At 60.8% G+C, this 22,515-nt stretch overlaps 1 protein-coding gene across 7 annotated transcripts in view; it reads right to left on the bottom strand.

Annotated features, from left to right (window-relative positions):
* Positions 1-18,093: 18,093 nt before the first annotated feature.
* Positions 18,094-22,515, bottom strand: part of TSNARE1 (t-SNARE domain containing 1) — an 84,353-nt gene continuing 79,931 nt past the window's right edge. For 6 of the 7 annotated variants that reach the window (XM_047783134.1, XM_047783137.1, XM_047783138.1 and 3 more), the window contains one exon: positions 18,094-19,216. In XM_047783134.1, the coding sequence (XP_047639090.1) occupies positions 18,680-19,216 (537 nt within the window). In that variant the 3' untranslated portion in view covers positions 18,094-18,679. Of the gene's footprint in view, positions 19,217-20,743; positions 21,494-22,515 lie in introns of all 7 variants that reach the window. The other variant, XR_007135374.1, reaches the window with a different exon arrangement.

Raw genomic sequence — 22,515 nt, 5'->3', positions numbered from 1 at the left:
CATGGCCCCTCTTACTAAGTCAGCACTCAGCAAGCTCCCTGCCCACACAGGGATCAGAAAAGAGAAATTAAAGGCACAACTATCAGGACGGAAGAAATAAAGCTGTTATTATCGGTAATAACAGGATTATCTTCAAAGGAAACCTAACAGATTCTTAGGCAAAGCAGGGACATAACGAGACATTAACATCTGGCTGACGACACACTCAATTCACAAAAAGCACACACATTGCTATATGCCAGCAACACGCTGTGACATGCGCCATTTCTAGAAACAAACAAACTAATACGCCTAGGAATAAATATTTTAAAAGATATGAGGTCTATATGGAGACAATCATGGTTTAAGTGTATTTTAAAGCATTTTAAAAGGCATAACTAAATACACCATGTTCACAGAGAGGCGGTCCCAGCATCACGAGGGCTTCAGTTCTTACCAGCTCAAGCCAGAGAGTCAATGCAATTCCAATAAAAAATGCTAATGGGGCTGTTTGTGGACCCCAGTAAGGTGATCCTAACATCCGTATGGGCGCACCGAGGGCCAGGAAGACCAAGGCACTGCTGGGAATCCTAAGGGTGGGGTCCACCCTCCAGGCAGCGTCACTGAGCACAAAGCACAGGGAAGCACTGAGGTGCCCCTCGCAGGATCTGCAGGGACCACGTGTGGAAGCCGTCCTGGGACAGAGGCAGTCCTAACCCTCGTCTAAGGACACGAGGCCACTGACTACCCACCAGGATTATGAGAGCCGGAGGTGGGTAGGAGAATGTGTCCCCATCCTTGGGACGCGGGGTTGTCACGAGCGTGCAGAGAGCCCAGGAGGTGTCAGGAGACCCCACAAATGGGTGGTGGGGGGCGGCAAGCAGTGGTGGGAGGGGACATTCACAGCAGGAGAGCCAGCAGTGCTACATACAGCATGCAGATTGGAGCGTGTGCACGCACGTGTGTGTGTGTGTGTGTGTGTGTGTGTGTGTGTGTGTGTACACACATCACCAAGGAAGAAACACAAACAATCCAATTTTTTAAATGGGCAAAAGGCATGAACAGACTTTTCACAGCAAAGGAAACATAAATATAAACATATGAAAAATTCCAACCGCGTCAGTAATCAAGGAAATGCAAATGAACCACAATTAGACACTCTGTTACGCCCACCAGGCTGGCGAAGATTGGGGGCTCTGCCGCTACCAAACACCGGACCCCCAGAGCCCATGATTCACTGGTGGGGGGGTGATGGCCGACACCCCTTGGGGAGACAACCTGGCCTCACCTGGTCCAGGAGAACCATCCACGTGCCCAGGACCAGTAGCCCCGCTCTCCGGTCTGGACCCAGGGGAACCCTCCCCTGCTGGAGAGGACCTGGTGGAAGAGAGGAGGGATCCAGCTTCAAAGCAGGCACACTGGGTAACGTCGGCAGCGGTGAAAAGTGTGAACCAGCCGTGCACGAGCACGTGGGTGAGTCTTGGACATGAAGCAGGTGAAACAAGAGCAAAGCCTTGGGAAAAAGCGTGGCGAGTGTGGCTTGGTTTTTAAAGAGATTAAAGAAATAAGCGCAACTAAGCGATCAACATGTTACCAACATTGTCTGCATAAAAAACCCCACAAAACTCTCTAAAAAGCAGAGGAATCGCAGACAGGAAGTTCAGGGCAGTGGCAGGTGGGATGAGAGCAGGGCGGGAGGGGCTGAGCTCTGCCCCGGCTTAGGGATCCCTCCGGCTGTCGTCTGAGGAGGCGGCTGGTGGCAGTTCAGTGCATCCCTAGGCTTCACATCCTGCGATATGTAAACCTCGTGTAAGTATCAAACACCGTATTAGAAAAAGATCATAAAAATGACGCTGCTGAGGCCAGCTGGGGGTTTATAAGCTTTCTAGCTTTAACCACGCCAGCAACCTTCACTGTCTGCGTACACAGTCCCCAATCCCGCTGCTCAAAGATTCTGCCACACCAACACCATGGTTCTTGTTGTCCAAAGGTACCGTAGGAAGGTAGGATCCTGGCTTCCCCCAAACGCTGTGCCCCCCAGGCTCCAAAGTCCCCATCTCATAGAGATCCCAGAGGGTGTGTCCACTCGCTAAGGCCACCTGGGGTGCATCCTTGTTGGCCAGAGCCATGCGTCTCTCACCCAGAGCTCACAGCCCCTCTCCCCCGAAGAAGGTGGCCCCCAAAGTTGGCAGGGCTGGGCTTCTCTAGTTCCATGCTGTGCAGGTGGCCGGGTCCCTTCCCAGCTCCCACCTCTCAGTCCAGCAGCCGGTCCCCCCCTCCACCAGCCTGTCCCCAGAGCTTCGACACCTTTGCCCACCCCTGCCCTTCGCCCCTCCCCGCTTCCCAGCCATCTCCAAAGTCCTGGGTCGGGATCTGACCTCAGAGGAGGGAGGCAGCCTGACGGGCCCTGGTCTGGGTCGGGCAGGAGGGCTCCCAATCAAGCCTAACTGGGAAAGCCCCGTAGCCACGCTGAGCCCTGAGCCTGTCTTCCACCCCGGCTCATGCGGGACCAGCGAGGGGGCGTCCTGCACACGGCAGAGGCTGGTGATCCTCAACCAGAAGCACGCGGTCCTCTCACCTTCCTGGTGCCTAACTCTCCTCTCTTCCCAAGCATTTCTGCCAACCTGTGGGAGCACTTGCTAGGTGCCAGCATGCCTTGGGCGTCTGGGCACAGGATGAGCCAGGAAGTAACAAAGGCTGCGGCCCAGTGTGACTTCGATCCCCACATGCCCACCTGCCCACCGAGTCCACTCGCTTGCAATCTGCACCTGTGCCTGACAGTGCCCTGCACACGCAGTGCTCCTCCCTGACCAGCAGGGGCGCTAGTCCTGGACAAAGCCATGCACGAAGCCCAACCTGGGGGGCCAAGGGGCTGGTGGGAGGCCGGGGTGGGGGCGGCGCTCCCCCAGAGGCCCGAGGCCCCACCTGGACCGGAGGCAGAGGCCGGGACTTGACCAGGGCCAAGAGAGGGCTACGGAGGTCGAGGATTCAGGCATGCAGCAGGGCTGGAAGCTCCCCGGGCAGAGAAGGCCTGGAGGAGGCAGTAGATGTGAAGGCAGCCACTGGGCGGGACAGGCCAGGGGCAAGAGGAGAGGCGGTCCAAACCCCGCGGGTTGCTGAGGTCAGCGTGTGACTGGGGCCCTCCCGGAGCCCGGGGAGTGGAGAAGCGGGGCGGTGGCTCCCCAGGTACCGAGGGAGGGCAGGGCATGGGCAGAGGCCAAGAGACGGGGGCATGATGGAAGCTGGGTGCTGGGGGCTGCTGGACCTGGGGCGCGATTCTGAGGGTGTGGCAGGTCCCAGCATCCTTCAGAAATGCATGGCCCTTCTCCCAGCACCTCTCCCTCCCTCCTGCAGGACCAGGCACAGCAGCCCTGCCTGCCGCCCGGGGCCTGGCCTGTGAAGTGCTTGGTGGATGCAGCACGGCAGGGGGTCACGCGCTCCCAAGCAGACACTGTCAAAGCTACTGTGCGATTCATCCCCGCTCTGGTCTCTGCCAGGAGCCTGGCAATGTCTGAGGGGGGCTGCCCATCGGCCTGGGTCCCAGAGTCAAAGCTCAGAAGCAAGCCACCTCCAACCCGCTGTGGGCATGGCACAGGCAGGCACCCAACCTGGCCTTGGGCTCTTTTGTTACTGCAGCCAAACAGCCTGTGCTGACTGATTCAGGAAGGAACAGGACGAGCTGAGGATGCGAAATCCTGCTGCTAACTGCTGCACGATCCTCGGGAGCCCTTGAGGTTTCTCGGGCCGCTCACTCCCTTCTCCAAAGGGGACATCGAGGCTCTGGTGGCCATTCCCACAGGGGACTGCTGGTGCCAAAGCCGGCAGCTGGGTGGGTGTGTGCAGCCGTTAGCGCAGGCAGGCCCCGAGTTAACAAAACACACACGGACCCACTCACGCTCCCAGCCACGTGCTCCCCTCTGATTTTCACATCTATTCTCCTGCCAGAGGCAAGAACATTCGGAGGGAAAAATGCAAATTTGGGGGGCATGGCGGAGCTCTTCGCCAGGCTAAAAACGGCGCAGTAACGAGGCCTCCCTTCCCCCAGAGCAGAAGCAAGTTGAAATTCCCTGAGCACTAACATTGCAAGTAGAGGGGCTCCAAGAGGTAACCCCCAAACCCTTTACCCAGCAGACAGCAATGGAGGCTGGACCAGCAGGAAGGGAAACAGCCATGAATGCCAAGGGCCACCAGCATGGCAGGAGCCTTGCTCGCGGTGACAGCATCGGGCCAGCTCAACAATCCCTGGATCACAGCCGCTCCCTCGCTCTGTCTTCCCTGCAGCGAAGTTTTATCTGCTCTGTTGACAGCATCATTCATGAGCTGTGGTCGGACATTCCTGATCGGCAGGGAAGAAGGGGGTGGGGGGCGGGCACGGCGTCAGTGTGGTCCAGGAGTGCACTAACATGTGAGGGAGGGAGCCCAGGCTGCGGCCAGTTGGGCCCCAGGCACTCGTGGTGCAGGGGGAGGTTCACGGGATGCTGCCCACTTCGTGATGGGGCTTGCAGAGAGGCTCACCTGGGAAACAGGTAGAGCCTGGCACGGGGAGGGCCGGTGCTTAGTGACTGTCCTTCCCTCCTCAGACGGGCAGGGTGGTGAGGGGGAATCACTGCCCCCCAGGCCTGGGGTCTGAGCCTGGCAACGGAGGGCACAGGGGACCCCGAAGGAGGACTCAGGGTCCTGCCACCCCGCCACTGCCTGTGGGGCTGTCCGTCGTGCTGCCGCTCAAGCCCGCCCCTCCTGCCGTCGGCCAGAGCGCTCGGTCCAGGCTGGGAATGTGAGGCCCAGGAACGCAGCACGGGCGCGCGATGGGGTCAAGCCGTGCTGTTTGGGACGAGACCCACACTTCCTATCCAACCTCAGTCAGATCCCTGCTCTCCAGCCTCTGACCCCGGTTCACAGGGACTCATCCAACCGCGCCTGCCGGGGCCTCTTAGGGCTCAAGATTCCCCCTAGGAAGGCCTGCAAAGGAGAAACCAACCCCCCAAAGCCACAGGCAAGGAGCAGAGTTGGCCCCCCTGATTCTGAGGCAAAGATGCTGAGGGGCGCAGAGTCCGGGGACCAGGGAGCATGGGTCCTGCTCAGGCCCTTCCCCGCCCACGGCCCTCACATCCCCTGGACGGCCCGCCAGTCTTCCAGTTCGGGTGCAGCTCGTACCTGCCCATTCTGGGCGGCACTGCCTCGCGCCCCTGCCTTCTGAAAGCATCAATTAGGCCCGGAGCGCTCCGCCCTGGAGACAGGTCCACGGCTCGCTGCATGGCTGCACCCTTCAGTCACTCAGCAGCCGTACCCCGCCCCCCTGCATTCTTCTATCTGCAGAGCACGCACTTTGAGACACAGCTTGTTTGATGTCTGGGCGGTTTGTTTGGTTTAATTTTGTTGTTTCCCCTCTCTGCTGTCAAGAGGTAAACAGACACGCTGCTTGTCTTCCAGGGAGGGCTGGATTAATAATGCACTGGCAGCAGGTGGAGGCGGACGGCTGGCACTGGGGCACCCGGGTTTTCATCCAGGCTGTGCCACCAATAGCCTGTGTGACCCAGGCCAAGCCTCTGAGCCTCTCTAGGACTCTTCGCCTCGTGTGCGTATCGGGGCTGGGACCCTGCCTCACCCAGCAGCTCAAGGTGGTGCTCATGGCGGAGGCACTCAGTGCCAGCAGGGACACCTGAACGCGCCAGGCTCTGGACAGGCAGATGTCTCACCGAACCCCCCCCCCAACCCGGGGAAGGGGATCTCTGTGGACACGTGAAGGACGGCTCAGAGATAGCACGTAGTTTCATAAAGTCACACAGCAGCCAGCATGCAGGCTGGGGCATTGCCCCCACTGGGAGCCCCTCAGGACAGAGCCCACTGGCACCCCTGTCGCTCCCTGCAGTCACAGCTGTCATTACTCCCGAGTGCAATGCTTTGGGGTAGGCCCTGGGGTGACCTCAGCACAGAGTCCCCATCCTGGCTCCTCCTTGCACTGGGTCCCCCAACCTCCCTGCACCCTGGCTTTTCATCCGTATGGAGGGCACGCCGCCTGCACCACCACCCCACCCCCGCAGACAGCATGTGACCCCTCAGGCAAAGGAGGACCCCAGACCAGACACAGCCCCTCCCAGGGTGGGGGCGGGGGCAGTAGGGGGGCTGGGCGGGGCCGGCAGTGCCAATGACAGACTCGGTGGCAGCACAGGCTTGGAAGCCAGACAACCAAGGTACGAGCCCCGCCACTGCCAGATGTGACCTTGCTCGTGTGACGTGGCAGCAGCGGCAGCAGTGACAAGAGCAGCACGGCTGGAGACAGGACAGGGGTGGCAGAGATGGGAAGTCTCAGGTCACCCCACCATGGCGCCCACTCACCCCTCATCCTGTGGCCTCCAGACCCCTTAGACGTGAGGCTGGACTGGTGCGGGGGGAGCGGTAAGAGCCGAGCCTTTTCCAGAAGACAGAAATCCATTGCACGCAGAGGTCCCCGGCTTCTGGCTGAGGGGCTACGCCAGTCTGGGTCTCCCGCCTTTCTCGGCGGGGAAATGCAGGAGAGCCGTGGCCCCGCTCCTGTCGGCCTGGCAGTGCTGAGGTTTTTCAATGAAACCAAATCTGTATCTGTTTGCAGAAGGTAGGGCTCGGCCAACTCGATTCCACTGTGTTCCAAGCCGCAGGGCCGCAGCTGGCTTCCCGGCACCCAGCATGCTGTGGGTCCTGGCACCGGGGCTGCCCCTCGCCCCAGCCTTTCCCCGCCTACGCTCAGGAGCCACCCTGCCCACCCAAGCCCACTGCCCCTCTCCAGACCACCCCCACCCACTGGGGGCGACAGCCGAGCCCACCGTTTCGAGCTTCCAGGGAGCTGTGTGGGGGTGGGGGTGGGAGGTGCCTCATGGGACCGCTGCCCCGTTGCCCTCTGGCCACCCCCTCTGGCTCCTGCACAAGAATCCCTGACTCTACCACAGCTTCCCGGCTCTGACAAAGTCTAGGTGCACAGAAGTGCCCGGGCGCCAGAAGCCTGGACTCAGATCCTGGCTCTGTCCCGTGCCAGCTGCGCGATTTGGGGCAGGTGCTAGCTTTCTTGAGTGTCTGTCCTACCCTCACAAGCTGGGCAACAATGGGCTGTCTGTCACGGCATTAGGACAGGGGACCAGCTCCACACCCTAAGGTGTGGGCACTGCCTCCATCCCCAGGCACTGCCCCGTGGGAAGCTCTGAGAAGGCCAAGCAGGCTCGCTGGCAGGAGCTGGACACTCACCCTGCACTCAGCGTTGTGCCGCCTGCCAGGATGGCAGGGAGGGGCAGCCGTGCCCGCCTGGGGGAGCGGGAGGCCAGGTGGGAGGGAGGCCCAGGGCCTAACGTATCAGAGGTGATGCAGAACCTGTGGGGCTGCTGCCAAATGGAGGACCGGGTGTGTCCTGCTGGCGGCCAAGAGGCCGCAGGAGCATGGCAGCCCCGCAAAAGCAGGACCACACCCGTGTCATCCTCCCTGTGCTCCCCACCCCCACCCGCCTGCCGCCTCCCTCCTGGCTCAGCAGAGGCTCTAGAAAGGAAGGGTCATAGACCAATGTCACAGCTGCCCTGAGCCAGGCACACGGTAAGCCCTGACAGGAGACGTGACAGTGGGCAGCGTGTGGAGAGTGGAGCTCTTAGGGACAGAGGCCTCCTGGGGTCAGAGGCTAAGGACACACGTCAGGACAGGAGCCCCACCCTGCGGAGGCCTCTGAAGAAAAAACGAGCATCTCCAAGATAGAGACAGCGTTTCTCCGCCATTCTCCCAGGGCCTTGCACCTTGCCCTCGCTCTCATCCCCACCACCCCCAGCACATCACAAGGCCCCCACTTGCCCCCGTCAGCAGCAGCAGCGGGACCCCCACCATCCCCACCCCCACCCCCATCAGAACAAGTCGCTGTGCTAAGTGCTTCACATGCAGCCTCTGAGGCATCGCGGGCGTGTGTTTTACAGAAAAGGGAGCCAGGGAGCCGGGAGTCAGCGATGGGTTCAAAGTCACGGGCAGGCGGTCCCTGCAGAGCTGGGGTTAGAACCGAGTCTGTCCTCGTCTCTTAAATGAACAGCAGCGCCGCCCTACTCAGCACAGCCTCTGAAGAAGGGGCCGCTTGCTGTGAAGGAGATGCTGGGCTGCCTCCGGCCTCCAGAACACTGCTGCTCTGGGCCACTCACTGGGGCTGGAAGGAAAACAGGTTCATTTGCATTCCATTTGCATACAGCTGCTGAAAATGAGCCCAAATTCCCTACCACTTCAAAACTGCATTGTTTCTGCTTTGAAAGGGACCTTCCCACGCACACAGCCGCCCCCCAGTCACCCCACCACGAGGCGGTGTCCCCTTGTCACCTCTCTGAAGGAGGCAATTCCCCACTCTCAGCCCAGCCCCCCCGCTCAGGGGTGACCTCAGCCAGGGAACATCCTTTCCCTGGAGAGGCAGGGGTTTCCATGGCCTCCAGCAGAAGCCATGGTGCAGGGCGGGGGCAGGGGGGGGCGACAAGCCCTGCAGGGAGATGCTGAGAGCCACGGGGCAGGGCAGGAGTCCCCCGTGAGCCCCATACCCTGGACAGCTGTCCGGCCAGTCCCAACATCCGGACTAGGCCCGCCAGGCACCGCCTCTGGGAGCCTCCTCCAGGCCACTAACTCCCAGATGGACTGGCCCCGCAGGTGGGCGTTCAGGGGCCCTGTGGACGGGGCTGGGCTCTGCAGACCCGCCCTGGAGAGGGGTCCACACAGTCAGCGGCTGCGAGATTGTGAGGCGGTGCGGCCGGTGCCCCAGCCTCCTCTTGCGGAGGATGCACGGCTCAGGGGCTGGAGGCCTGGCCCCCGGGGTGCCCCTCTGCCCTGTGCCCGGCTCCCTCACCTGCCTCCTGCAGACCAGCAGCCACCAGAGAAACCCTTCTGGCTACTTGGTGCTCGTGTCCACACATGCTTGCATGCGGGCGCACACGCAACATACACGTGCACACACGTGAACTTCGTGCACCGCACTGCAGTATGTCCAAGCACACACACACATCATGCATGTACACCAGAGACACGCCGCACCCCACAGGGCCTGTCCACACCCGTGTCCCCTGGGCTGTGAGTGGCCGTGTGTCTGGCATCTTGGACGCATCTCCACCGTCTGGCCTCACAGGACTCAAGTGTGCAGAGCATGAGAAGGGAGGAGGTCCCCTCGGGGGGGGGGGGGGCAGGCACGTCCAGCTTTAAGGAGGCCTCTCGTCCCTCAGAGCCAGTTTCCTTCCCTCCTTGGGGCCCAAATCCATCTGGGCCACGTTGGTTTAACCTCTGCCCTGCTATGGCCCTCAGGGCTGGCACTTAATCAGCCACCTCGGCAGCAGTTTCTCCCGGGCCGTGAGGACACCCCGACCTGGTCTACAGAACAGGAACGTGCCCCCCACCCCGCCGCCCATCCATGCCCAGCTGGACCCCGCACCCACGGAGACACCACCTGCCTGAACAGCACAGCGGGGAGAACACGGCAGGGCCAGCGGTCAGGGCTCCAGCCACTCCCTGGTGTGGCCGGTTCCCCCTCTGGGCCGAGATGTCCCCACGGGTCAGGACAGGCGACGAGGCCTCTGCTGGGAGGGGCTGGGGGCGAGCACAGCGGACCCTCCCCACTCAGCGCTCCGGGGACCAGGGCAGCCTGAGCACAGCCCCAGGACCCACGCTACCTCCCTGTTGCCTGCCTGCAGGGTCCGAGTGCCACTGGGTCTGCTCCCCGCGCCAGCCCAGGAGCAGGCGCGTGGTCCCACATCCCCCGGCTCAGGGGAGCGGGACAGCCCGCAGAGTCACACTGAAGCAGCAGCACCAGCTCAAACCCAGGCCCACCTGGCCCGAAGCTGCCAGGACACGGGGGCAGGTGAGGCACAGAGGGGGAGTGCAAGGCCCCCCCCCCCAGTCCCTCTGTCCTGCGCCCGTGACCTCTGCTGTCCGCACCCAGGGTGGGGAAGAGGCCAGTGGTGCTGACCCCCAGGCGCGGGACTGGTACCCAGCAGACTGACGTAAACCTTCCCCTCGGGTCATTCGGCTGCTGGCCTTCCCTGGGGCAGACCTGGCGCACAGCTGCTGCGGGCAGGCAGGGGCACGGCATGGGGCCGGGGCCTGAGGCCCCAGGGCACACAGGGCCACCCTCCCACCGCCGGGGCCCCACCCGCTGTCCCCCACAGCGCCTGGAACCCCATTCACTTGTACATGTCTCAGCAGATGGTGGGGAGACCCTGTAACAATTTGATGATGAAAATGAGGCTCTCCGGTGCTCTCCGCACCCCGGGACTGGAGCTCACTCAGGCCTTGGCAGATCCAACTGCGGCTTATCTACCCCCCTCGACTCCCAGGGAAAAGGCAGCTCCCCACCCCACAAGGAGGCTCCCAGCCTGGCCGAGGCAGCAGGCCCATGGCCCAAACAGCCTGAGGCGTGGCCTCTCGAGCTCTCAGGTCACAACAGCCTGTCTTGAGAACAGGTTGAAGGGCTCTGGCCAGAGAGCCCCCTCATCCTGCCTGGAGGTGCACACCAGCCAGGGGCTCGGCCAGGGTGCCAGCTGGGCTCATCAAAGGGCCGGTCCTGCCCTTTGCTGGACTGGATGAGCTCAGAAGCCCAAACTCCCCAGGCCACCGTCTGACCCTGGCCCGGCCCACTGGAGAACTTCCTTCTTTCTGCATCTCCTCTGTCTGGGGACCCGCACCCCAGACTCGCCTCCCAGATGCCTCGGACAACCAGCCTCATCAATGCCTGGGCGGGCTCAGGAGATGCAGGCTATCCAGAGAGAGAGACAGAGACAGAGACAGAGACAGAGAGACAGAGAGAGAGTGTGGACCGCGTGCTGGGCGCTGTCCTAGGTGCTGCCGCAGCCGGAGCCCTGCCCCAGGAAGCTCACCTGCTCAGAAGACAGCACTTACAGGATGTGGGAGGGGAGGCGGGGTGGGGGGGCGGTGAGAGGGATCAGGGCATCCTCTGATAAGCACACGTCTGAGCAAAGCCCTCCAGCAAAGGAGCAGATAGGACGTGGGCAGGGTGCCGGAAAAGGAGAAGAGGTGACCTTGGCTGTGCACCTGCCGGGAGCCAGGACAGGCGATCCCTGCTCTGCCGCTGCCTGAAGCCAATTACACAGCTCTCACTGCAGGGCACTGTGCCACTGAGGGTGTGAACCCGCGGGAAGGGCCTGGGACGAGCCACGGGGCGAGGGCTCGCGTTGAACGGTGCCGTCATCCTCGGCCCCACAGCAGCTCCAAAGGGCGGGGGCGGGGGGCGTTATTTCCCCCAAAGCCAGTGGTTTTCTGGGCTTTCTGCTAAATCTCCAGCCCCGAGAGGCAGACTCTGCGTGGTCCGCTCGTGCGGTGCTGGGATGACAACGTCTGTGTCCACGAGACGGACGGGTCCCTGATGTTCCCGCCCCGAACAGCGTCTCTGATTCGACCTCAAGTCACGTGTTTAGGAACTTCCCCTTTTTCTGTTCTCTGGGGAGGTTTGTACAGGACGGTCTCATCCCTGAAATCTGGGGAGAGCTCACGAAGGGACCTCTCAGCCTCGGTGTGTCCCCGCTGTCTTTCCAACCCTTCCATTTCTTGAACGGTTACGGAATCGCCGACCTACAGTCTTGAGTCAATGGTGGCAAATGGTACTTTTCTGGGAATCCAGCCATTGACTTTCCAAGTTTCCAAGCCTGTGGGGCATAAGACTGTTCACAGAATCCTCTCACCACTTTGGAATTTCTGCTCTTTTCTGCCGGATCGATCTTACTGACGGTTTGTCTATTTTCACGGTCTTTCCACAGAAGACTCTTGGCTTCATGCAGGCACTCTTATTATTTAATAAATTCTGCATTGTCTCTATAATCTTCTTCCTCTAATTTCTCAAGGTTTATGCTGTGGTCATTCTACTCTTATTTAATGTTTTTTTAAATATCTTAATTCATTCATTGCCAGCTTGTCTTCTTTTGCAGAATAAGCATTTAAGGCTATTGATTTCCTTTGCAGTACCCCCCAGATTTTGATGTGCAGTATTTTCATTATTATTCAATTATGTCTTTTTTACACATCCATTCATGATTTCTCCTTTGACCTCCCAGTTATTTAGAACTGTTTTTATTTTTTTGCCTTTTTAGGGCCACTCCCCCAGCATATGGAGGTTCCCAGGCCCAGGGTCTAATCGGAGCTGTAGCCACCGGCCTACACCACAGCCACAGCAACACCAGATCTGAGCCGCGTCTGCGACCTTCACCACAGCTCACGGCAACACTGGATCCTTAATCCACTGAGCGAGGCCAGGGACTGAACCCGCAACCTCATGGTTCCATGATTCGTTAACCGCTGCGCCACAACGGGAACTCCAGAATTGTTTCTAAACGTCCCAACATACAAGGAGCTCCTTCTTTACTCTTGTGCTACTAGCACCTAATGGCTGCATGTCCTCATAATTGCCGTCTTTCATGACTTCCAGATTCTTTGAAATCTGTGGACACTTTCCTCAACAATCCACGTTGTGGACACAATCGGCAGCTGCGCCTGGAGAGGACTGGCTCTTCTGCTCAGCACAGGCTTCTGTCTGTGTGTCCAGTGAGCGTGATGACCACGGCTGAGCTGTCTCTGTGCACGAGAGGGAATCCTCCACTATCGCGATAGAGCCTCCCTGCGGGGGGGGGGCGGGGGGAGTTGGGGCTCTATTTATCTATTTAGAGCTCTTTCAGGGGTACCGACATTGAGGGATTTTCTCATCTGCCTGATGAGCTGAACTGGTCACGGGGTAAACCGTGCTGCCCGCGTCGCTAACGCGTTTGCATACGCTGCGCGCGGGCGGGCGCATGTCTGTCCAGATGCAGGCACACTGTCTCCACGTCCCCTTCACACGCAGCCGGCCCCGCCACCCGCGCCCTCCCTCTCTGACCAGCGTGTTTCCTGTAAACCTTCCCCTCACGTCCTTATGTTTTACGAACTCTCTTGTAAATGGCAGTGGTATTTTTTCTCCTGCAACCTGAAAATCCTTGACATTTAATGAGCTCTTAATCCACATTAATTTATTTACTGGATATGATTCCAAAAGCTTGCCTCGGGGTTTCCGTTTGTCCTATTTTTTCTTTATTACTATTTTAGTTTCTCTTTTTTCCCCCTCCCTTTCCTTGTTCACTCAGGAAGGACTTTTGTCGGCTTACTTAGTCTTCTCTCTTTTGCCCTGGTCTGGAAGCTATGTACTGGAAACTGTCTGAAATGCTCCTGCATTCTCCACCACTGTCCTGTGTGCATGTGGGTCTGGGAGATGTTGCCACCGAGGCAGATCCTTGTAGCGACCGTGCGATGGGGTACAGAGCTGCTCCGACACCTCAGGGCTCCTTGTGCTGCCCTAGAGCCGCACCCCCACCAGCCCACCTCCCGAGCTGCTTCCATCTCCACAGTCTCGTCCCCCAGGAGGGCCAGGCCCATGGCGCCGCACCGCGTGGGACCTGGGAGCCGGGCTCCTCCCCTCAGCAAAGTGTCCTCAGGACCCTCCACCCTGTGGGTCCATCCTCCCTGCCGGGTGGTATCTCCTGGCGTGGATGCACCCGTTTAACCATTTAGCCACAGGAGACATCCAGTTCCTTCCAATTGGAGGCTGTTACAAACCAAGATGCTGTGAGCATTTATCTGTGTGAGGTTTCGGGTCGACATGCCTTTTTATTTCTCTCGGATAACCACGCAGCAGTGCAGCCAACGGGAAGTGTTTTGAGTATGGATTTAACTTAAGAAACTACCAAAGTGTTCTCCGGGGTAGCTGTACCGTTGCGCATTCCCGCCAGCAGGGCATGAACGGTCCGTGTTCTCTGGAGCCTCGTCTCTCGCTCCAGCCGTGCTGGCAGCCCGCGGAGCTATTGTTATCATTTCAGTTGGCATTTCCCTAAGGGCTGGTGATGCTGAGCATCTTTTCAGATACTTACTTTCTATCCATATAAATCTTCTTTGATGAAGGGTCTGCTCAAACTTTCTGCCCATTTTCCAACTGAGGTGTTTACTTTCTTACTGTTGGATTTGGAAAACTCTTTATATATTCAGGATACAAGTCCTCTGCTAAATATGTGATTTACAAACATCTTCTCCCAGGAAGTAGTTCGTCTTTGTATCCTCTTAACAGGGTCATTTGCAGAGCATACGTTTTTCATTTTGATGACAGAACCCTTGAGTTTTTACCTTGTATAGTTACTAACAGATGCCAAGATTAATGCATATTTAATTTCCCTGTAAATGAGCTCAGAATAATTTAATCATTATTTACAACTAATTACTTATCATTGTCCAGTTGTTCTGTCCTTTCTAAAAACTTACCTCCACAAATCAGACATTTAGAGTCGTAATTTTTTTTTCTTTCATGACCACACTCACAGCATACAGAAGTTCCTGGGTCAGGGATCGAACCCGCGCCAAAGTTACCACCTGTGCCACAGCTGCAGCAACGCCAGGTCCTTAACCCGCTGAGCCACAGCAGGAGCCCCGGTCGTAGCTGCTGTTCGGTATGAAAGGACTACGGTTTCCCGCAATCTGCTCTTGGATCTGCCCCACATTGACCGCTGTCTCCCCTCACGGCCCTTGGCCCTGATTTCCTTCGAGGGTGACTCTCCATCCTGAGCTCTGACCCTCGGAAGCACTTTTGGGGCAAGTCTCTTGGGGGCAAACCCTTACATTTTCACTCGTGTGACTGCATTTCATCCTTGTTCCCGAGAGATGGTTCTGCGGGGGGGAGGATTCTGGCGACAGTCCCTGTCCTGTGGCCTTGGTAGGTATTGATCCGCCTTCTCTGGCCTCCGCCGCTGCTGCAGTGACTGAGCTGGGAGCAGGGCTGTCACCCTGTCCCTCCTCCAGAGCCTCCTCCTTGCTCCGGGACACCTGCGGCTGCTGGTGCCTGTGGATCAGTCTGCTCAGGTGGGGCCTCTTCCCTCTCTCTGCTGCTGGACTCCACCCACACCCGTGCGGAATTTGATTCTATCCTCTGCCACCCTTTCCAACTGCTTTTCCCTTTTTATGGCTGCACCCACAGCATATGGAAGCCCCAGGCTAGGGATCAAATAGGAGCCATATCTGCCGGCCTACACCACAGCCACAGCAACACCAGATCTGAGCCACACCTGCGACCTACGCTGCAGCTTGTGGCAACATCAGATCCTTAACCCACTGAGCCAGGCCAGGGATGGAACCCGCATCCTCATGGACACTGTGTCGGGTTCTTAACCCACTGAGCCGCAGCAGGACCTGCCTCCCTTCCCAGACTCCCCCTCCCGTCGTGCTGTCACTTCTGCCCCCACGTCTCCCAGGTGGGCTCTCACATCCTCTGGGACCAAACGGGCTCCCTGTGCCTCCACCGAGTTCTTCGTTTCCAAAGGTTACCACTGATCTTTCCTAGAGGCGCCGGCTCACTCTTGATAACCTCCTTCCTGTGACTTCATCTTATCTTTAAATTATTTCCTGTAGGAACAACCTTACGTATCTGATTAATTCCGTGGGGTCTGCATGACTCCGCTGCAGCGGCCACAGCACGGGACATGGACCAGGCAGCTCCAACGACTCGCCCAGCCCTGGAGGCCGGAGGTCCAAGACCAAGGCACAGCAGGGCTGGCTCCTCCTGAGGCCGCTCTCCCTGGTGTGGGGACAGCCGTCTCCTCCCCATGTCCTCATACGGTCGTCCCTCTGTGCGTGTCAGTGTCCCAATCTCTCTTTATAAGGGCACAGGTCACACTGAATAGAGGTCGTGCTGGAAACCTCATTTCACCTCCATCTAAAGGCCCAAACTCCAAAAACAGACACCTTCTGAGGCTCTGAGCTGAGGACACGTGAACTTGAGGGGGACCTAGCTTAGCCCTTCAGGGGTCTAGAGCTGTGGTTTTGTCACTTCTGCGATGGCTGGACCTTCCTCCTCCCGTTCAGGCCACAGCTGCCCACCACACACTAAGTGTCTCGGACTGTGGGCTCTTCCTGTCCTGAGGGTCCCCAAGGCCCGCGGGACTCTTTCTTCAGCAAGGATCCATGACCTCAGGGCCAACCTCCCATCCGCCTCCCCCTCAGCGCTCTCCGCTGGCGTGGCTGGCGGGGGGGTGGGCAGGGACCAGCCTGGTCATTTTGCCCATCCCCTGGCAGCCAGCAGAGCAGCCAGCACGCGTTCTTCCACGTGGAGCTGTCTCCTAGCGGGGGAGTGGCTCTGGCTGCCTAACCCGCAATTCACTGTCAGCAAGCCTGCCGACCCCCGACCCTCCTCGGCTGCGGCTCCTCCAGGCCGGGGTCCTATCTTGCCCGGAAGGATGAGGCTCACGCACTTGCCGAGGGGAAGGGCATGAACCTGGCACCCTGACACCAGGGCCCAAGCTGTGCCCGGCTCTCACCACGACCCGACGTCACCCCCAAGGCCACCCAGCTCTCACATCTGCCTGTTGCACGGGGTTGGGGGGGGTGACCTGGGGCCTCCTCCGGCCCTGACAGACGCCACCTCAGCCACCCTCCAGCCTGCGACTCTGGAGCACGGAGGCCTTGCACTCAAGGGGCACTTGCCACAGCAGCGCGGCCTGCCGTGGCTGCTAAGGACGTCTCGGGCCCCGGACCAGGGTCCTTCTGTCTCCACCCCAGGCTCCTCTCCCTCCTTGAGCTTCCGCAGGCACTTGCTACTCAGCCTCCACGGGCCCTCCTCTTTGCTGCCCTGTCCCCAGGCTCCCACCTGGTCCCAGGTCCTCGGAGCTCTGTCCTTGTACCCTGCCTTCCTCAGGCATGGAGCCGCCAGAGCTGGGGGGCACTGCGCGGTCCCCCGAGCCCCGCACTCAGCCCTCCAGGCAGGTGGCTCTCCTCTCCCCCACTCCCTTCCCAGGTCCGCCTCGTCCTGGGCACCCGCTCAGAGTGCGGGCAGAGAGCCCAGAAGGGCAGCGAGCGGGGTCTGACCCTGGCTGGAGCCCCTCCAGCAGTCAGACAGCTCCCCGCCGCCTCCCATGCTCACTCGCCCGGACCCTCCCCCGCAGAGATCCCATTCCAACCGGCTCCTATTTCAACCAAGACCACGGCCTCCTCCTGAAGGGACCTGCCGGCCACCCCACCCCATTCCCAGGAGAAGGGGCTTCCAGAGCCCCAGGTCTGAGAGCATAACAGGCAGCCTTGGTCCCCTTCCCCGCAGGCAGGCCCCCTCCCCCCCGACTGCCACCCGAGCGCCCCTGTGCACCCCCAGACCCACGGCCCGACTGACAGACTCCCTGTCCCACGGGGCTCTGGTCGCGGGGGAGGCACCCGGGCTGTGGAGGCAGACAGACCTCGTCTGTCCTGGTGGCTCTGTCCCCTCAGCACTCGGTCTCAGTACGGGGCCCAGCCCGGGGAGGCTCCCGACAGGAATTAGGGGACTGGCAGGGATCAGCATGGGACCGGGGTCAGGGTTCAGCGTGGGGCCGGGTCAGGGCTGGGCTGGGAGCAGCGTAAGGGTTGACCAGGATGAGCCAATAACGCGGGAAAGCAGCATTCAGGCCACAGAAAGGCGACAGCCGACCTCGGCAGACAAGCAGGATCCGCCCCTTTCACGTGGACTGAAGCTCTAGGAAGACCCCGGGGTGGCACCGAGCTGGCCCGGGCTTTGAAGGGCAGAAGGCAAGGCGGCCACGGGGAACTCATGCAGCCATCCGGCTGCGGGGGTGGGGGGGGAGAGGCGCGTGGGCAGCCAGCAGATGGGGCGTGGGCTTGCGTCCGTGGACAAGAGTGACTGCCGCGCTGCTGGTTCCACCGTCAACACCAGGGAACACCCTCCCACTGAGCTGGCTCTATCCGGCCTCAGCTCCCACGGGACCGTGCTGTCCTGTGACCAGCACACGGTCCAGCTCAGGCCAAGCCCTCCGCCTCCTGCTTCCGGAAAAGGCGTTCATCGCGAGTCTGGAGCAGAAGGAAGAGGCCAAGCTGGAAGCGGGGGGAGGCCAGGGCTGTGAGGACGCCGACGGCCACCCAAGCTGTGCCGCTGCAGCCCAGTCCTGCCGAACAGGGCCAGGCATCAGGCCGGCCCCGGGGTCTGCCCAGGGCCTGCCCAGGGCCAGGGGCAGCGGGCGAGGCGGCTCTGAAACCCGGGGAGGGCTCGGGGCCGGGGCCGAGGGCAGAGATTCCGCCCGCGCAAGGATGGCACAGGTCAGTGCAGGTCTCGTCAGCATCGGCATCACCCCCGTTACCACCACAGCCTTCCTGGTTGTTACTTTATGCTTACGTAAGAAAATATTTTTTTCCAAGAAAAGTCAACAGGTACAAACCGGCAACCCCCCGCCATCCGGTACCAAGGAACACACGCACACACGCGTCAACATACCTCACACCACGACACAGGGTCAGAGAAATGCCCGCAAGCCCGGGCCGTGGTCCCCTTGGGCCAGAATCCTGAGGATGCAGGGCCCGCCCCGCCCCCAGGCTGTACACCCGCAGAGGGAGGGGCTTCCAGGAGTCCCTCCTTCTCGGTGCCCCGCCTCGAGCCGCATTTCCAGGGTCCTGACACCCGAGGCAGCGCTCCGAGGGCACTGTGGCCCTCATGCTTCTCCCTGTGGCTCCGCGGGTCAGAGGAAGGTGGGCACGGGGCGGCCGCTGCCCCCGTCGACAGGCCGTCCCCGAGCAGCTCTCAGAGGCCCCTCCACGCGCGTCGCTGAGCCCCACTGGCAAGGGCAGGACCAAGGGGGCAGCCCCAGGTGGATGCCCTGTGTCCGCGCTGGCTCCATCCCGTCTCCGCCCTGCACGCAGCCCGAGGCCAGACCCTAGACCCCCTCCTCCACCTTCAGAATCATCCCTGAGAAGACCTCCTGGGAGCCTCTGGCCGGGCCGCAGGCTGTTCCGCCCCCAGGGGAGCTGTCCGGGACTGCGGGCGAGGCACCCCGGGCCGGGCGGGCCTCCACCAGCCTCTCCAGGGTCCGGTTGAGAGCCTCGACGCCGTCGGCCAGCCGCTGGCTCTGCTCGGCCAGCCGCTGCAGCAGCAGATTCTGCTGCGCCATGAGCGCGCTCTGCTGCTGGGACCAGGACCAGAGCAGGGTGCCCTGCCGCCGCTGGGCGTCCAGCAGCCGCTGCTCCAAGTCCGAGGCCTCAGTCCCCACCGGCTTCCCGGAGGCCTGGGGTGCTGCCGAGGAGGGCGGCGAGGGCCGGGAGGCCCCGGGGAAGGTGGCTGCCGGGGGTGCTGAGGCCGGGGAGGTGGGCGGAGAGGGCGAGGAGGTGGACGCAGGGAAGGCCCCTCGGAGGTCCAGGGGGTCAGCTTCAGGCAGGCTCGGCCCATCCAGTGTCCGCAGGGGTAGCCACATGCAGCCGGAGCCCTCGTCCTCCTCGTCAGCTAGCAGAGGGAGACAAGGAAACGTGAGCCTTCGCCGGCCAGGAGGGGGCGACACCAAGAGGTGCCCCCTGCACAGGGCCCTCTGCATGGGCAGCTATTTAGGTCTCCAGGGGCCCCCCTGCAGTGACCAGCAGCACCCTCACTGGACACCAAGGCTCAGAAGGTGAGAGACTTCCTCCAGCAACACCGAGATTAAACCTCAACCTGGTGGCTCCAAAGCTGAGGTGCCCCCGCCACGGTACCTTCTGGCTGTCCATCCGCCCGCCACCAAGCTGGCCATTTTCTTACCCAGCATCCTGTCTACTCATCTGCCTACCTATTCATAGCCACCCACTCATCCACCCCCTTATCTATCTGCCCATCGTCTGTGCATCAAGCACCCGCCCATCTGTCTGTCTACTCACCTCCTTCCTTCCTTTCACCCTCCTTCCTCACGTCCATCCCTCCATTTGTTCATCTCTCAGCCATCCATCCTCAAACCACCCACCCATCCATTCACCCAAGTATGTGTCTGTCCACCCATCCATCCACCATCCCTGCATCCACCGTCCCTCCATCCACCCACCCATCCATCCATCCATCATCCCTCCACCATCCATCCATCCGTCCCTCCATCCACCATCCATCCATCCACCATCCATCCATCATCCATCCACCATCCATCCATCCACTGTCCCTCCATCCACCATCCATCCATCCACCGTCCCTCCATCCACCCACCCATCCATCCATCATCCATCCACCATCCATCCACCATCCATCCATCCACCGTCCCTCCATCCACCCCATCCATCTATTCATCCACCCGTCATCCCTGCATCCACCGTCCCTCCATCCACCCACCCATCCATCCATCATCATCCATTCACCCATTCATCCATCATCCATCCATCTACCCCATCCATCTATTCATCCATCCATCATCCCTCCATCCACCCACCCATCCATCCATCCATCATCCATCCACCATCATCCATCGATCATCCCTCCATCCACCCCATCCATCTATTCATCCACCCGTCATCCATCCATCCACCCACACCTCTATCCGTCCATCCAGGTATCCACTCATCCACTTGTGTATACATCCTTCCATTCTTTCAGTCCATCCACCCATCCACCAAGTGGACATCCTGAAAAAGATGAGTGAGTGTATGTAAAAGCAGAGCTTCCCCAGGGCAGCAGGGAAAGCCAGAACTTGGAATCCTACAAACTGGGCTCCCAAACCATCTCTGCCTCTTGACAGCTGTGTGATCTTGGGAAAACCTTTCTTGTCTCTGGGCCCCAAAACCCTAGTCTGCAAATGAAAGACCCGGCTGAGGGATCCCTAACCTTCCAATTAGCTGAGCATGAAGGGTAAGTCAACCAAGATGCCAGGGAAAACCCACTGGGCTTGAGCCCCAGGCTGTGGTGGCATCGTCTTGCTGGACACTCCTGACGTGCCACGCGGAACTGCCGTGGAGCAGGAGGACAGTACTACACAGTGGAGACTCTGGGCCCTACCTCCTGGGTCTGAGCCCCACTCACCTCATCTATGGCACAGGGCTTCCTGCTTTGTGACGGGAAAAGGGTGGTGACAGCACCACCCCGAGGGCTGGGCGCACAGGCTCCCTGGGAGCAGACAGAGGTTCTGAGCCTGATGTGTCCATGGGCACAGGGGGCTTTCTGAGCTGCCGCCACCGCGTCCTCGTCCTTCTGCTGCTCCTCTTCGTCCTCCTCCTCACTGTCACATCCTCCTTCTGTGGTCCAGGCTTCGCTGGTCCAGGAACCTGCTGATCCTTCAGAACTCACGGCCCCGGATGCTCACGGGGGGGGAGCCTCTCTGCGGCTTCCTCTCAGGGAGGCTTTCTGGAGGGGAGGGCCCTTGGCAGGCTGCCACTCAGAGAGGTCCCATCAGAGAGGCTGGGCCCTGGGCTTCCGGTGAGTCCACCTTGCTTGTCAGTTGGAGCCTGTACCTTCCACTCTGGGTGGCCCTTAGAGGATCGAGCCTGGCGGAGAGGTCGCGGGGGAGGCCGGGCCCCACTCCGCGTGCTGGAAGGTGGGGGCCACGGCTGGGGCAGAGCCCCGAGCTGGCATCAGCAGACACGAACTCCAACCCCCTTCCCCCACTGGTGCAGCTTTCGTCAGCTGTTATGTGTGGCCGACTTTTGTCACCCAGACTTAAGAGTCTGGTGGCCACCGACAGAGAAAGGGGGGCCAGCAGCGGGCCCAGCCTCCGCCCTCACGATGCACTCTCACAGAGTCCTGCAGCTGCCGGGGCCGCGTGTGTTCTGCCATCTGGATGCCCAATGGAGAGGAGGCAGAGGAAGAAGCACGCACTGCTGGGAGGGCTGCTCGGCCCCACGCGGCCCCGCCCACGCCCTGCTGCGGACCAGCCCGTCGTCCTGCGCCGGCTCCTCCCCACCAGGACCGCCGGAGCCCTTCCAGGCGCAGCTCTGCCCCCCTCAAAGCCTCCCCCCTCCCCGGGAACGAGGACATCGACCGCCACCTCTCCCCGCTCCCGAAGGCCCCCACACAGCTGTCCGCACTCTGGCCGGCGGTGCCCTGAGCTCCCCTGGGTAGCCCCTCCTTTGGCCTCTGTCCCCTCCGCCAGGAGAGCTCCCGCTGGGCACTCCCCCAGGAAGCCCTCCCTGCCTCGGCTGGCCCAGGGCCCTCAGGTCACTGGACTGGACTGTCCTCCCATCCCACCCCAGGACGCATGCGCCAGGAGGGCTGGGCTCTGGGGTTCCACTCTGCCCTCGGAGGGCCGGCGAGAGACTCAGAGAAAGCAGAAGACGGTTGTTGCACGCGTGCACACAAACACACACGTGCACACACACACATGCGCGCACACACAGACACAAACACACCCTGCTGACTGGACCCAGGCCTCAGGCTGCCTGCTCCAGGCAGGGGCTCGCGCAGTGGCTGCGGGTCAGCAAAGAGGCCCCACGTCTGGCCCCAGGGCTGCCCGAAGTGCCATCTCAGGCAGGCAGAGGTCTGCCCCTTGTCCTCACACCCCCGGAGCCAGTCCACTGGTCCCATGCCCAGTCCTGCCTGCTGCAAGCACAAAGGGCCCTGCCAGCTCCAGCCAGGGTCAGGCCAGGGGCACGTGAGCCACACGCGGCCTAGCCAGCAGGTAGAGGAGCGGGAGGCCAGGCAGCCCCTCCAGGGCCCAGCCCTCCAGGAAGGCGGCAAGTACCGACACCACCGTCCTGCCCTCAAGGCAAAGGAGAAGCCGCAGGGCTTCTTGCAGCAGCGGCTCAGGGTGCCGCACACCTGGGAGCCACAGCCGCGAGCCTGGGCAGCGAGACCCGGCT

Source organism: Phacochoerus africanus, chromosome 6 (genome assembly GCF_016906955.1).
Source record: "Phacochoerus africanus isolate WHEZ1 chromosome 6, ROS_Pafr_v1, whole genome shotgun sequence".
NCBI lineage: Eukaryota > Metazoa > Chordata > Mammalia > Artiodactyla > Suidae > Phacochoerus > Phacochoerus africanus.
Note: the sequence above shows the minus strand (reverse complement) of the source record. Positions and strands in the feature narration are given on the sequence as shown.